Source organism: Camellia sinensis, chromosome 13 (genome assembly GCF_055761805.1).
Source record: "Camellia sinensis isolate YWXY chromosome 13, ASM5576180v1, whole genome shotgun sequence".
Classification (NCBI taxonomy): domain Eukaryota; kingdom Viridiplantae; phylum Streptophyta; class Magnoliopsida; order Ericales; family Theaceae; genus Camellia; species Camellia sinensis.
Window position 1 is genome coordinate 134,787,221 of NC_138973.1, and position 17,017 is coordinate 134,804,237.

General features: G+C 30.7%; 1 protein-coding gene across 1 annotated transcript; it reads left to right on the forward strand.

Moving 5' to 3' along the window:
- The first annotated feature begins 865 nt into the window (after nucleotides 1–865).
- Nucleotides 866–12,526, forward strand: LOC114321445 (protein neprosin-like). The gene is made up of 8 exons (XM_082900917.1): nucleotides 866–899; nucleotides 7,461–7,627; nucleotides 8,664–8,756; nucleotides 9,546–9,743; nucleotides 11,381–11,533; nucleotides 11,661–11,714; nucleotides 11,810–11,947; nucleotides 12,164–12,526. Exons 1-8 carry the CDS (start codon nucleotides 866–868, stop codon nucleotides 12,524–12,526), a joined length of 1,200 nt encoding a protein of 399 aa, XP_082757043.1.
- Nucleotides 12,527–17,017: the final 4,491 nt, after the last annotated feature.

Below are 17,017 nucleotides of genomic sequence, written 5' to 3' on the forward strand. Positions count from 1 at the left end.
TGATTTTTTCAGTTTCCAAGACTGCTGGAACAGTAGGTATTTATAGGCAAAGAATACCTGTCCGAATAGGTGTGAATCTGTCCAACAGATTCAAATTTGAATTTGAACAGGTAAGGTTTCAAATGAACAGGTGCAAATACCAACTGAACAGATAACTGCTGGAAATAAGATCTGTTTGAACTGTTTGAACCTGTCAAACTGTGCAGATCCGAAACTGTAATTGCTGGGCAGTTATGAGCAATTTTAGCAATTAATCTGTTTGAAAATACGGACTAAAATTGGAAGTATATGGACATGAAATTAATTTCAATTTTGACACAAAATTGGAATTTAATTTCATTAAGAATTTCTAGAAAACATTCAAATAAACTAATATGAGAACCGACCCGACCCACACCCGCGCTCGGCATGGCCGGCGGCGATGGCACGCGTGTGGTGGTTTGGGTTAAGGTTTACTTTGTCCATAACTCCTCCCTTCTACAAACTTTGGATGCCCCTTGGGGCCCAACCCAAGTGCTGTATTCTAGAGCTTATATAAACAAAAAAGCTCTCTTAAAGTTTCAATGTGGGACAACCCATTAAAAGGAAACCCACGTTTAAGTCTTTAAATGTCCATTCCTCAAACCCGAAAACGACGTCAACTTCCCATTCACTCATAAATGGTTTTGACGAACTGTCTTCACTGTGTGACTTGCCATGCGGCAAGAAACACATCACCTCTTCGAACCCGCCCCAAAAGACGTTCAGGGCCCACTCAATTTTGAGCTCAAAGATAGCCCAAAATAAGTCTATATTACACCATTTTCCCAACAGTTTCAAATCATCATAATCAAAACCCAAAAAAACCGTCTAAAATCTCAGTAAAATGGCCTTGCAACATTCGCCGGAAAATGAAGCAGGTAATCGTCTCCTTTTTTTTAACAACTCTGTACATGCACTACTCCACCCTCACTGCCACTGACTTCAGATTTTTTTGAATTTATCCTCACTCTTATTTCTTAATTTATATTTAATTAGACACTCGCTCCATAAATCAAAGTCTCATTGTTGTTGGATCAAAAGTTCAAGCGTTTTTCTACTTTGCCCAAAAGGACAAACTTAAACACAATGACCAAAATAGGGAGAAATAGCATCACTCTACTTTTAATTTTATTTTTTATGAAGATACAAGAGTTTCATCTTCATTTAATTTTACTTTTATAGTTGAAATTATCTACTTTGGAAAAAACTGCCAATATTACTGAAAAATCTCCCGAGGCTTTCTTTCTTTACTCACCTCAAATTTAATGTTATTTCATTTTAGAACCTAGGTCAAAATTGTTATGAAATGAGTTTTTTATCTTATTTTTTTATAATTCTATATTCGGTTCATTGGCCAACTAATTTGGAAGGCCAGTTTCACCGTCCACTAGCAGGGATCCCAATTAAAGTCGAGATAAAGCCCGTATGGATTGACCCAAAAAAATTATTTACACTTAAGAAGTTTTGAACTTGAGACTTTAAAAGAAGCACACCTCTAGAAAATGATTACTTAGCCCATGCAAAGAATGAAAAAATGAATTAATCACTTAAAATATTTGTTTATTTTGTTAGTAAAAATAATGTATTAGTTGGTCATACTAAAAATAATGAAATATGAATTTCATACCATTTAAATATTAAGAAAAAGTGATATTTTTGAAAAATCAATTTCTAGGAAACAATATTTGTTCTTGGAAAAACAAGGAAAAAAAATGCATGGGGTAATTACAAAAAAATAAAAAATAAAAATCCCAAGGTTTCACTCTTATAGTAAAATAAATCTTGAATTTTTTATTTTGGTAATTTAAATCCTATACTTTTAATAAGTTTTCAAACTAAATTATTTGTCTATTTTTGTTCAGTAAAACAAAATTAAAAAAAAGTATTTTAATCATTAAATTCAACTACACAATGTATTTTAGACATTTTAAGTGTACCGAGTTTAAAGACTAAATTTTTTTTTTCCGTCGATTTTGGTTTAGATGAAAAAATAAATTAAAAGATTAAAGTTTAAATTGACAAAATTAAAAATTTAAGATTTATTTTATTAAAAGAATTAAACATTGGATTTTTTTTATTTTTTATTTTTATGTAATTACCCCCAAATTTAATGTTCTAATAAGAATGATGGCCTGATAGAAATATAAGCGGAAGAGGATTTGCAAGATCATATAAGAAGCATTTTTTAAGCCCTTTCTCAACTTAAAAGCCTAAACTAGAGCTAACCACAAAAATCATAAAAATCTCGAACAGGTTCAATCTAAGCCAAATCATACGAGTTTAAGAAATTTTTAGATAGTGTTTGGTAGAATTTTAAAATTATGATTTGAGAATAGAGTTGTATTTTAATTTTGTGAGTTTTGGAATTATGATTTAAATCTGAAAAATTAATTTGGTTATGAGTTTTGAAAAAAGTTTTGAATTGAGTTTGAAATTTTTGATGTGACATATGATATTTGATTAAAAAACTTACAACTTATTACTAAACACACAATCCAAAATTCTATTCAAAGCTCATAAAATTTTAAAAAAAAAAAATCTAAAAATATTTTTTATTTAAAATATAAAAATAACAGGTGCAAAAAAAAAAAAACTATTCCGATCAACCAGCCGAACGTCCGGGGGGATAACTGGGTAGATGAGTTTTCAAACGCGGATGTGGAATAAATTTTGAAAGTTGTATCCAAACAGAGGGTTCACGTGAAGTGGTACAATTACAATTAGAACACTACACCAAACACAGCCTAAATTTTCAATTCTAGCCTCACTTTTTCACACAATGGGCTAGGGTAATGACCTACATGCTAATCTGTCTCTTGTACAGTTAACGAAATCATCAATCTTTCTCTCCTATCACTACTATAAAACCACTAAATAATAATGGTTAATCATGATCTCTCATAAACAATCTCATAAACAATCTCAACTTTTTCTTTCTCATTAAGCATGATCTTTGAAGGTGGGATTGTTTATGGTTATAGTTTGTCACAGTTTTTTAATCGTAATATTACCTTCAAAAAACTGTGATTGTTTCTACAAAACAATTTTTTTTCTGGTATTATTAATTTCAGTTTACAAAAATAAATTGTGATCAATTTTGGCCTTTTTTTTCTTTTTTCTTTTTTTCAAAAAATGGTTTCATGAAACCTTTTGATGCTACTATAGCTACTATGTTCTAATGAAGAACTTCAATCAAACAAATTTTCTAACAGTTAACAAAAATTAATCCATAATTGATCAACTATAACCTTTCAAAGAGAATTCAGAAATTTCACATTAAAACCACCCTAATCCACTCTATGAAACAACAAAACAAGTTGATAAGTTCGAGAAATTAGGTTTGCATTTGCTTTTAAACAATATAAATGCATTTTCACTTCCTTCAACGTTACCAAGATCTGTTTTCCAACAGGCGTAACGTATGAAGATTAAAGGATGCATTCAACTTGCATTCGATGGTGCATTTGAACATCAAATATGGTGTATTATGGATCCGTTGGGAATTGATTATTTTGCTAAAAGAAAATATTTAAGACTCACATAAAATTTTATGTACTGACAATGATATAGTATCATATGTGTCAATTTTGATTTATTACAAATCCAATAATATAAAGCCTAACACCCTTGCCAAATCATTATAGATGAATCATTTAGTAAAAAAAATTATTAAAGCGATTATTTCACAATTACCAAGTGCTTCTCGGGCACGTGATAAGCAGCAACCAATAATACTTTATTTCATGATTCTTAAAATTTGCTCAATTTTAAATAATAGGCTAAAAATACAAAACTATTACATGCATCTAATTTAATTAATGAATAAATTACACTTTGTAACCCTGTATTTTTTACCAAATCTCACTTTGATCATTACACATGAAATTATGACAGTCAACTCCTGCACTTTTAGTCAATTGTCAATATCTTCCTTTTATTACTCTGCTGCATAAATCTTTAATAAAAATAATAATTTAATAAGCACATGCCTGCGGAGTGTAATTTACCCTTAATTAATAGATTAAAAACAGAAAATTACTAAATTCAAGAAAATTTAATATAATATTAATTACGTATTAATAAAATAAAATTAGACCGTTACTAAAATCAAGAAAAATTAATACTACCCTAGAATTAGGGTGCCTATTGTCTTGATCAAAAAATAAATAAAAATTAGGGTGCCTATTATATATGTCAAGCACTACTGGCACTGTTGTGCTCACGGTGAGGCTCACTCTGATTCTTATTTTAATAATTGAAAGTATTTATTTTTTAGAATATATTGTGTACAATATACTTATAAAAATAAGTTAATTGGATAACGATAACCCTTTAATCAAAACATATTTATATTTAATATTATATTTAAAATAACACTTACTATTTATTTTTATCAATACAAATGTGTTTTGATGAAAGAGTTACTGTTGTTGGGTCAACTTTATTATTTATAGATATGTTCTTCATGGTATACGCTAAAAAGTAAATAGTTCGAATTATCAATATAAGACTCGGAGTGAGCCTAAAAGCGTGCACAATAGTGCCCGCATGCTTGATGCACAATAGGCACCCCAATTCTCTATTTAACAAATGGATAATGTTAGGGATATCAAACTTTTTACCAAACAGCAATGCTAGGTATCATGAAAAGTCTTTCATGAAAATGGTTATGAAAGATTTGTGACCTTTGAATTACACTTACAATAAAACACCACACACTAATCAAGGTAATTTAAAGGTCACAAATTTTTCATGATCCTTTTCATGACAAAATTTTCATGATCTCTAACATTTCTCTTTACCAAATAAATGATCATAATAATAATGGGCATTGCTAGACATTTATTACCATTTTTCTTAACCACATCTTATTAAATAAATACCCCAGAGACATTTATTAGCATTAACTATAATAATAATGGGCATTGTTAGGCATCAGCTTCTTTTACTAGTATATATATTTGAACCACACACATTCCCATTCCCATTCCCATTCCCATTCCCATGTGTATTGAGGTCTGAAAATCATTATTGTGACAAAAGTCTACTGTCTTTCAGGTATTTGTTTATGATTTATGGCATTATATTTTTTCCTAGTTAATAATTTGTTATTTTTAAATAGAAATTTCTACAACTTCCTTCAAATGTAAAGATGTTTTAGTCTGAATTCCAAATTAGAGAGTGAAATTAAATAAATGTTTGTCATTCAATCAAGCAAATTTGTTAACAGAAAACAGTGTTAATTCATGCTTAATATTTGTAAAATTAGTATATTTAAATCCATTTTTACTAAACTCAAAAAAATAAAATTAAAAAAATAAAAATTTATTGTATTTTCCTTCAATTACTTACAAATAATATAACATTATTCGCACTTGCATTTTTTTAATAGGGAAATCATTACTTTAAACAAATTATGCCATGATTTTTGTATGTGCGTTTGTAAATTTACTCAATATTTCCTCTTTAATTTGTCTGTTCATTTTCATTGTTATTTGGTTTATTTGGTTTAGCAGTTTGACATGTCTTTTTTACTCCCTTCATAATAGAATATTGCTAACCATTATGCTCTATTTTTGGTTCATTAAAATGAATTGTAATTCCATAGACTTTCTTATGGAATGACTATTTATTTAAAATTGTGAAAGGTAAATCTATTTATAATGCGTTTGTTATTATTTTTTTAATTTAATCGAACAAATGAATGAATATTTTGATGGAATGGTAATTTCATTCCACTTTAATCATTCCAATGAATGAAACACTACCTAAGGAGTTGGCCTGGTGGTCAAGGCCGGGGAAATGGGGATGTGCTCTCTCTATGTTCTTAAGTTCAAAATCTCCTTGCCCCAAACAATTTTTTGGGTCAGTCCATACTTTAATTGGACCATTTGTTAGTAAACGGTGAGATTGGTGGTTACCAAGTTATCATAAATAAATAAATAATAATGCTCTCTCGCACTCTTATTAAAATAAATTTAAGAAATCGATTTACAAAACCAAATTTTACATAAATAATTTAATTAAAATAATATGACAATGACATTTTAAAATAATAAGTTAGTTTGATAAGACTTATCTAATTTTAAATGAATTTTCCTATATGATAAATTTATCACCTCATTGGTATAATTTTTTTCCATAAAAAAACCCAATGGTTAGCCATAAATGCAGTCAAATTGATATTTTCAGTTTTCAACTAAAATTAAATTGGAGTAATGCAAGAGATTGAGTTTTTAATTTATAAATTCTTAAATAAATTACTTCATTGGAAATAAATTTAATTATTATAATTTTAAGGTTTTTTTTTTTTTTTTTGGGGGTCAATATATAAGAGAGATATTTACAACCAATCTATCATGCCCAACTTCTCTATCGAAATTGAACCAGTGACGTCTATACAACTATTAGATCAAATATCCTAATTTAATTTTATGAATTTTAAATATTCTCCTTCAATTGCAATGATAATAGGGCTAGTGTATATCTCAGGTACAAGGCTATTCATTGTTCAAAGTTTCCCGATTTCGATACAATTCTAATTTAATGCCAAACATAGGTGTCGTTGGTTTTTTTCCACGTTACATACAAAAAAAAATAAAAAATAAAAAATAAATAAAAATTGAGGATAAACTACAATTCTAGTCTGTAAAATATAGATTCATTGCCACCATTTTGGTCCCTTAATTTTTAATTTGGTCAATCAACTAGGCCTAACCTAATTAACCACCATGACTTTCTTAAGAACTTAGTCCCCAGGGGAGGTTATTCAACTCTTCTTAGGGAGAGTTGAATTTACAAAGGGTGGAAAGACTAACTTTTAAAGGTGTTAATCTAATAATTAATAACTAATTTTAGTATATCAAAATTTTGCTTCAAAATTGCCAATTTTAGTCAAATTAATATAATCTCAAAACGGTTGTTTAAATCGTTAAGAAAAAATAATTATAAATTTTACTATGGTCCTAAAAATGTATATTTTGTGTCATATTGGTCTCTCAAGTATCAATTTTATCAATTTCGTACTTTAATATTGTATGGTTATGTTTTATTTTCTTCATTAATGTTTCATGACGGACAAAATTAAAAACTTCAAGGACCAAAGTGATACGAGTGACAAGAAACACATACTTTTAAAGAACTTGTGTGTATTTTATTACAATTCCGTTAACTATTTAGACGGTACGCTTAGAATTGGAACAAATTGACTTAAATTGACATTTCAATGATGAAATTGACAAAATTAAAACTTGAAGAACCAAAAAGACAATAAACGCATACTTTAAGGACTAAAAATATATTTTGTCCAAAAATAAAATATGTGAACCTTTTGTGTATAGATATGGTACGATTGTAATTTCATTAATTGCCTTAAATAATTATAGATGATTGTTGTGATTTTTTATCACTAACTACTTTGCTTTTTTATTATTTTCCAGATCATCCCATGGACTTACATGCTATTGTATTATTTCTCTGTCTATGCTCTCACCTTGTGGGACACAATGGAATTGAAGGAGACTGGAGGAGTTTAACTAAAGAGGAAGATTTGGAGTTGGAGGAGCAACTTAAGCATCTCAACAAACCAGCAGTCAAGACTATACAAGTATTTATTCTCAACTATTATTAGAAACATTTAGACTGCGTTTGGATCACTAATTTAGATAGAGAAATGGAATAGCTAGGTAAAGTATAACTATATTTGATTCACTTTTCACTCTTGTTTTCTATTTTCTTTTTCAAATTCATATATAAATTTAAAATCCAAACACAGTCTTAATTCAATTTTGCTATGCTTGTTTCATTGGAGTAAATTATATTTGATTAATAGACTTGCCATAATTGATGTTGATGTTATCAGTTGCATATCGTACCCCAGTTTGAAATGTTCCTGGACTGGGAAATTGGTAAAATCTTATCCTACCCCATGTTTGTCTGGAATCACACTAGACATACATACGTAGTGTAATGACCATAATGGGAGAATATTTTGGTGCTTTTACCAATGCAGACCCTTCTTAATCTCTCATTTGGTTTCTCATCACCTTATAGAGATCAATAATCAGTAATATCCCATACTTAATGTCTTATTTTGTATCTACCTCTTATGGAACTTAATAATCACAATATAAAGGATATATAGAGACAATCCCAAACAAACACAATCTCTATGTACGGCATGGGATCCTTTTGTCTCTAATATGGAATGAATTAAATTTATATCAAATTAACAATAAAATATTAAACTAATTTTTTAAATTAAAAAGTTATTTATTGGGTAAAAAAATCTATCTCTTCAATTTCAAATCAGAACATACATATCTATCAACAAACTATTGTCTCAAACATAATAAATAAAAATTTAAGTTGAGCCGGTTTCCTAGGATGTCCTGGGACTAGTTTCGAGGACATTCAATTTCAATATTGTCCAGTTAAATTTTCTATGAAAATCAAATTGCAGAGATTAATAGGCAACTTAGGCCTAATATCATGGATGTCTTGAATTGTAACCATCAAATTTGACATTCTAAACTTGAGAATACAGAATACGGTATTATTATCTTTGTGCAAAATTGTGAACAACCTTTCATGAATTGAACAATTGTATATAAAAATTAACAAAAAGATTGTAACATTTACAGAATAATTATGGAGATATATATGATTGCGTGGATTTCTACAAACAGCCTGCATTTGATCACCCTTTACTGAAGAACCACACTTTTCATTTTCAGGTTTGTCTCCATACATCCTCTCATCTCCAACACATAATTGAAGGCTACTAAATTATTTATTCAACATTGTAGTTCGCACAATAGTTTTTGGGATTACTGCACATCCTAAATTCGAATGGAAGCACATCCATATGCACACACTAAAGGGGAAAAATCACAAAGATTTGCATAAAAAAGAGAATATACTATGAATCATAGTGAGTACAACAACGAAACCAAAAACCTTTAAAATTTGACACCAATACCAAAGTCTTGAAACTCTGCCCATTTCTCTACTTACGATTAACTAATTCCAAAATCTACACGTTCTTACTTACTCACTATTATTGTCCCCGGAATTTTTTCATATCCCCTACATCTTTACAAGCCATCTCAATCTCACACCTTTACAATACTTCTTTTTATTGGCAAAGGGAATAATTGTATTGATCAAATACAATAGATAAAATGTAATTTTGGGTTAAGCATCAATAAAAGAGAGGAGAGTGTAGAGAAGATTCATATTTATAGGCAAACCATAGAAATGTTAGTCCCATACAATTAGTAAAACCCTACACATTGAATTACAAGTGAACTTTTGATTTCACAACCTAACCCAAAATACAGTATGGATCTTACAAATTTGATTTGATACACACCCAACACTAATAACTTTATGAGGCTCATAGAAAACAAGATATGCACGAACCCAACAGTAGAATCCAACTCTTGTGAATTTTCTGTAAGCCATTATGTGATCAATTTATGTAGAAGTCTCCTTTACCTTTTTTCGATTGAGTTGAATTGCAGATGAAGCCCACTTCATTACCCAATAGATCAAGAGATCAAGTTTCCTCAAAAGATAGCAAACCTCTACGTATAGGACTAAAGGGCGGAGGTTGCCCGATTGGAACAGTTCCAATTAGAAGAACTACTAAAGAAGATCTCATTAGAAAGAAACTTGCTTCAAAAATAATGACTCCGGCAGATGACACCGGTGGTGCTGATGTAAGTTATCCTAGTCAATCAAGATTATGTAGCTTCACAATACTAGTTTTGCACTATTGCTTGTTTTCTATATTTGGTTTTATTTGTTTATATGAATCACCTTCTTGAATGAGCTGTCAACACACACATAAAACACTCTAAACACATTTTTTGATCCTATAAATTGATTTTAGTCCTCATTTTTTGAAGCTATGTTTAGCCTCATCTTGTTGAAAGTTTTAGGCAAACTTTTGATAATAATTTTACTTGTAGATGTGATTGTTTACATGGCTTGAATCTGCACAACCAAAAACACTAAAAATTAAATCTTACAGTTAGGGCACAATGCATTTTTTGAATGAATAGAGGGAGGGGGGGGGGGAAATCAACAAAAAAAGCAAGCGCATACATATATACATGTGTGTTGGGTTGGTTTCCCTCGTAGGTGGATGATGGCCTAAATATTCGGTAAAAGCCCATGTGAGTCTCAAGCCTACATGGAGAGATTATGGTAGCGTTTGATTTACTTTTCAAAACTCAACTCTGTTTTTAAATCATGATTTGAATACAACTTGTTAACCAAACATATTTTTAAAATACAACACAAATACTTTCAAAACTCCTCTTTTTTTTTCTTTTTCTTTTTTTATTATTAATCAATCAATCACTTTTTCTCTCATATCTCTCCTCTCTCCTCTTACATTCTCTCACATTCTCTCACATTCTATACATCAATAAAAACAAAATTGCAAATCATTTCAAAATTATTTTCAAAACTCATAACTAAACAAATTTTCTCTTTTCAAATAATGATGCAAAAACTCAAAACTCAAAATATAACTGTACACTCAAATTATAATTTTAAAATTAAACCGAGGAGACAAAAACCCTCTCTACTACCCTAGAGAGAGAGAGTAGAGTGCAGCCACCAAATAGAGGAAAAAGGGAGCCAAGCAGTTTTTTGGAGAGATATGAGGAAAAAGGGAGCCAACCCTGTCTAGCTTTGATCAAACAGTTCGATCGGCAAGCATTCATGGTCCGATTGAGCTGAAATTTGGAAGGCGAGTTCACACTCAAGGCTCTAAGATCTGAATGGTGGAGATCAGATTTGGAGCATTCTGAATTTGGTTTTCTAGCTCGTGAACAATACCCTGTTTTTGTGAGATCTTTCCTAAACTTTGTAACTAGTTCTTTGGTTGCCAAGAAAACTTATTTGTAGTTGTTCTTGATTGTTTGCCTCTGGTACTAACTAGGGAGAACTCTTGTACACCCATTATTCTTTGATAGTGGAGATATTTGATGGACTACGGTCCCGTGGTTTTTTCCTCTCATGGTGGAAACGTTTTCCACGTAAAAATTGCTCTTGCCTTTTTTTTTTTGATCGGCAAATTGCTCTTGCCTTGTTGTGTGACTTTTAGATTTATTATTTTAAGATTATATATATATATATATATATATTGTGCTCTATTCAAATTGTTTCCTAATAGATTCACACAAAGAGGGAGAAATTACTTATGCTATTTTGTGCTAGATTCGGATATTTCGAATTGGCCTTTGGTTTTCTCCCAACAATATGGATATGTACAGATTCTCATAGTGGAAAAGGTTATAGGGAAAATATAAAAGTAACATATATGTTTTGGACATTTTTTACCCAGTATGCCATAGTTGAGACAATAGATGGTCCAAACAAATACAGTGGAGCGTCAGCGGTGCTTAGTGTACACCAACCAGATGTTGTGGGTAAACAATATAGTGCAGGGCGAATGATGATTGCAAATGGGCCTGATAGCTTACAATTTGGGTGGAGGGTAAGTTGATCTTCTTGCTTGTTGTAAATTTAACTTCTTACTTATTTTACAAACAATTTTCAGAAGTAAAAACTAGCTTCACATAGACAAAAGCATTTGTTGTCATTATGTTTTTGGTTTGTCTCAGGTGGATCCATCTTTGTTTGGTGATGCACGTACTCGACTATTCATATATACGAATGTAAGTATCATTGCTTTTTATTGCATATTATTTTGATTGACTATTTTTCTTAGTAGCTCTTACAATATATTCTTATATGTTTGTCTACCAAACAGGCAGGTCAATCTCATTGTTTCAATACAAATTGTCCTGGATTTGTGATTGTGGACACAGAAATAGCTCTTGGTTCAGGATTTTCAGAGGTCTCTATACGTGGAGGGACACCGGTTGCGATGGAAATCTACATCTTGCAAGTAAAATTTGAAAACTCTTAATATACATAAAGTCCACACCTAGACCACTGTATTGGCACATCAGAAGTTCCCAAGTCATGCTACCATTGTGTTAAATAATTATTACACCAATAATTATGAAACAAAAATCATAATTAAGTGATAAGTGGTAAAGAAATAGAATTTGCATTCTTCTATTCAATTATTCAATTTTGATGTCCATGGAAAAATATATAGGACCTAGCTAATGGAAACTGGTGGCTTGGAGCTGCGAATACTAATATCGGATTTTGGCCAAAGAGCATACTTGGCGGCGGATTAGCAAACTTAGCTTCACATGCTGAATGGGGAGGAGAGGTATTTAGTCCACCGGGCACCCCAAAACCTGCAATGGGAGCAGGTTATTTTCTAATTGAGGACACCAGATATGATGCATACTTCAGGAATATTGCACTTAAGAGTCCAAGTGGACAGGATATAATAAATCCTCAAACATACGAGTTTACAAACAATAGAAAACTGTATGATGTGAAAGATGAAGGATACAGGGGGGCTCACTTTGGGCATCTGGTACTATATGGGGGCCCCGGAGGTTCCTAGAAGGAGAACACAAATTTGGTACTTTTAAAATTTCATTTTGGCATGGATTAATAATGTAAAACTGACCATCCCTTGTCCTTCTATATATATATATATATATATATATAATTGCATGTGCTTTGCAAGACTCAAGTGCTATTGTTTATGCTTGGGTGATGCACAATCCAACCCTTTTAGCTTTGCAAATTTTAATCTTCTTGACTATAATGTCATCAATAAAATAAAATAAAAAAATTGGATTATTCATACAGGACCTATTTTGAACATTTACGGGTGCTAAGCCAATGTAATAGGAATTACCCACAATTATTTATTTATTAGCACCCACACAGAGATTGTTTGAATATGATTACCAAAATTTTCTTACATAGATTAAGATCTTAGCAAATCATTATAAGAACTCAAAAAGATAAAAATAAAATAAAATAATTTGATTTTGTTATTTCATGGCTTAGCAAGACTCAATATACAACAAAGGGAAAAAAAATACCAAATGAAAAATAAAGCCATAAATCAAACTAACCAACCAAACCAAGCCTTAAGTCTCATCAAATGGAGTCGGCTACATAAATCAATCCAAATTAATCTAAATACAACAAAATATCACTTAAATATTCCTTTTCTTACATTTTTAACAACAAAATTACTAACTAAGCATATATAATCAAATTTATCTATCATGCAATGAATAATTTAGTTAACTGCAATATAGATTTGTCCAATTAATAATTAAACATCGAACTCTTTTTTCTAGAGTAAACTACTAATAGATCCTAATAGTTGGACTTAATTCCCATCAAGTCCTATTGAAAATTAGTAATAATAAAATCGTCGCTAAAAATCATTTTTTGTCACGATTGTTTTTGTATATGTCGCTAAAAATTGACAATTAGTGACTTTTTTTTGTCACGATTTTATAAATTGTCACTAAAACTTACAATTAGTGATTTTTTTGTGACAAAATTATCAAACGGTCATTGAAAGTTTAAAATTAGTGACTCTTTTTGTGACAATTTTTTAAACTATCGCTTAAACTTATAATTAACAACATTTTTTGTGACAAAATTTTTAAACTGGTGTTGAAAATTAACAATTAGCGACGTATTTTAATTGTGTTTGATGAAAAATACAATTAATTATCATAGGACCTATTGGACAATAAGTACACATATTAAGACCTACACGTAATTAGTGACATTTTTTGTGACAAAATTTTCAAACTGTTGTTGAAAATTAGCAATTAGCAACGTATTTTAATACTATTTGATAAAAAATACTATTAATTATCATAAGACTTATTGGACAATAAGTACACCTATTACGACCTATACCTAACTCCTATTTTTTCTATTGTTTGGTAACTAGTTGAATTATTTTTTGAGGGGCCTTTTACTATGGTTTGGGCTTTCCATTACGTGGGAATTTAAAATTAGAGCAATTAATAATTGTGAAAATTATAATTCAGTGGGATAATTATAAAATAATTACAATATAGTTATTTTTTATTTTTTATTTTTTTGTGCAGCAACACAAATAAAAATAACAAAATTTTTCATTACAACAACAAAATTTTGGACAAAATTATATTATTCCTTCTGTCGACATATCAAAAATAACATTAAAAAATAAGAAAAGAATACAGGGGAAAACATAGTTCTTCATGAATTCGATACGATTTTTTCAACCATAATCCTCTGCATGCCATATGCAAATTTCCCACCCCAGGGCCAATATTTACCATCTTCTAGTATTCATTTTATGCATTCATTAAATTGGGAAATAGCACAAAAAAATATCTCAATGATACTATCAAAAAGGAGAGGATCAACCGCAAAGATGGGGATGGTTGAATTGTAACAAATCAAAAATTTGTGAGATAATCTGTCATGTCACTATGATTAAATTAGAACAACTTTTTTAGGAGTCTGAATCTTTTCAATGCCAAATAGTCTGTCTATAATTTATTTTAACTTCCAAAAAAATACCCAATAGAATGATTAAAAAACAAAAATTAACAAAATCCATACACTTGGAAATAACCATGAATAATCCATATATATATATGAACAGATGTGACGAGATATATAATGAAGAGAGAAGGAAATGACATGAGGGCCTAGAATGAAAATTTTGGTGAATGAAGAAAGAAAATTTGGGAATATGTAATTCATAGATTGAAGGGCGTACCTGGAAATAGAAATCAAGGATTTAGGCAACTGTAGTAATTAGCTCCGTAGCTCCTTAATTCATTCCTTTGCTCAGTCTTTGTTAGAACTAATAGGGAAAAAAATTAGACCAAAAATGAAAATAAGTTATAAATGAAAATCTGAAAATTGCTAAATGTATAGGACAGATGAAAACAAAGAAGGTTCATTCACTCCTATGGAGTACCTTTCTTGGTTGGCTTGCATGCAGGATAAAATCTCAACTCATGATATTGGATGCTTCTGTTGTTTTGGCTCCAGACAAGGTAATCAGGCTATATGATTTGTCACGCCCCAATTTTAATTACACAGAAACATTACCAAAAGCCTGAAATTTAGGTCTTTTTTTTTTAATTAAAAATATTTATTACTATTGAGTAATAGAAACATAATAGTACTTGTCCTCTCTCATGATAAGTACACCAATAATAATAAAAACACATGCCAAGCTCCCGCTACGGAGTTACAAATAAATAAGTACAAACATCAAGGTACAAAGAGATTACACATAAGATACACATGAACTTCCTAATCCTTCAAGCCATCAATCTGAAATCTCTTCCTGTAAAAAAAAAAATGAAACAATAAGAGGTGAGCACAATTGCCCAGTAGGAATCTCATAGTTCTAAAATAATAACCATCCTATAGATAGAAATGATCATGCATGTAGGGTGATACCATATAGTAGGTGACATTCTATAATTTCAAAATATCATACATAGAGTACCTTTTTCTCAAATTTTATTTGAACATTTAAGGAAAACCTTTAACCATCAAAAACTATCCTTTTTATCAGAAAACCAAAAATCCTTTTTGGAAACGAACATGTTTAAGGAACCACATCATTTTATATTTATTAACACATTCCAAAATATTCTTCTTTTATTTCCCATTCTCCCATTTTCTAGTTATAACGTCATAACCTCAAGTTCAAGTTCCCTTAATACTTCAAAAACATCCCACATACGTGCTATTCCCACACATCTATTCATATTTGCTGTAACTCCTCAATACAAAAATCTAAATCTCTTTTATAGTCAATAATTGTTATCCTATACTCAACTCCTACTTATCTAACCACTACATCACATCCACACTTGCATTATCAACTATAATTCAACATATCACAACTATATTATATCCACATGTGCATTATCAATCATAATTCAACATACCCCAAGGATAACAGATCCTCTTACTTCAATTTCTCAATTAATCATAAAACAAAACTTTTAATTTTTTCCTTATAGATACAAACAACCTGATGAGTTCTTTATCACTAACCCCTTATTCAATTACCATTTCATTATCCATTCTTTTCAAATAACTTCTATATGCATTTCCATTCCGTACCCGTTTACACATCAAATGGTAATTTCACAAGTTCATCGCAGGTCACATATATTATCACCGACCTCAACACACGTCACAACACATTCCATCTTTTGCTGACTTGATACGGCGGGATAGCAAGCACCCAATTCATAGCACATTCCACCTTTTGCCGGCTATTATATGGCGGGAAGTGAACTCCCAAAAATCATTTTCACAAAAACCATGTCCTTTTCGAAAACTATTTTCAACCTTTTAAAAACCATCCCTCACATTTGCTAGCTATTATACAGCAGGACGTGGGCACCCAAAACATTTTTGAAAACCAACCGTTTTTTCACTTTCGCCGGCTACAATACGGTAGGACTGTGTGGACACCCAAAAACACTTTTCCCACATTCGTCCTATGATACGCCTAGACAGGGCAATTGGTCACCCTGAATTCAAACCAACCCCACATTTATCGGCTATTATACGGACGATTGTGGGCACCGAAAAACCATTTTTCAATTTTTAAAACAATGCCCCACATTTACCGGCTATGATACGGATGGTTGTGGGTACCGAAAAACCATTTTTCAACTTCCCACTTGGGTACCAACACAAGACAACCCAACACAACTCAACCCATACTCCACACACCCAACACAACTCAACCCAAACTCAACACGACCCAACACAACACAATTCAACACAACTCACCAAGATTCAACACAATTCAACATAGTCAACTCACCTCAACATACTCAACACAATTCTACATAACTCAACACAATTCAACATAATTAACACAATTCAACATAGTCAACTCACTTCAACCTAATCAACACAATTCTACATAACTCAACACAATTCAACATAATTCATGGTGAACTCTTAAACTTTCATTTCATCATTTCACCCCAAGGCTCATGCCATCCATATCATTAATAAATCATTTTCCCCAATCTTCATT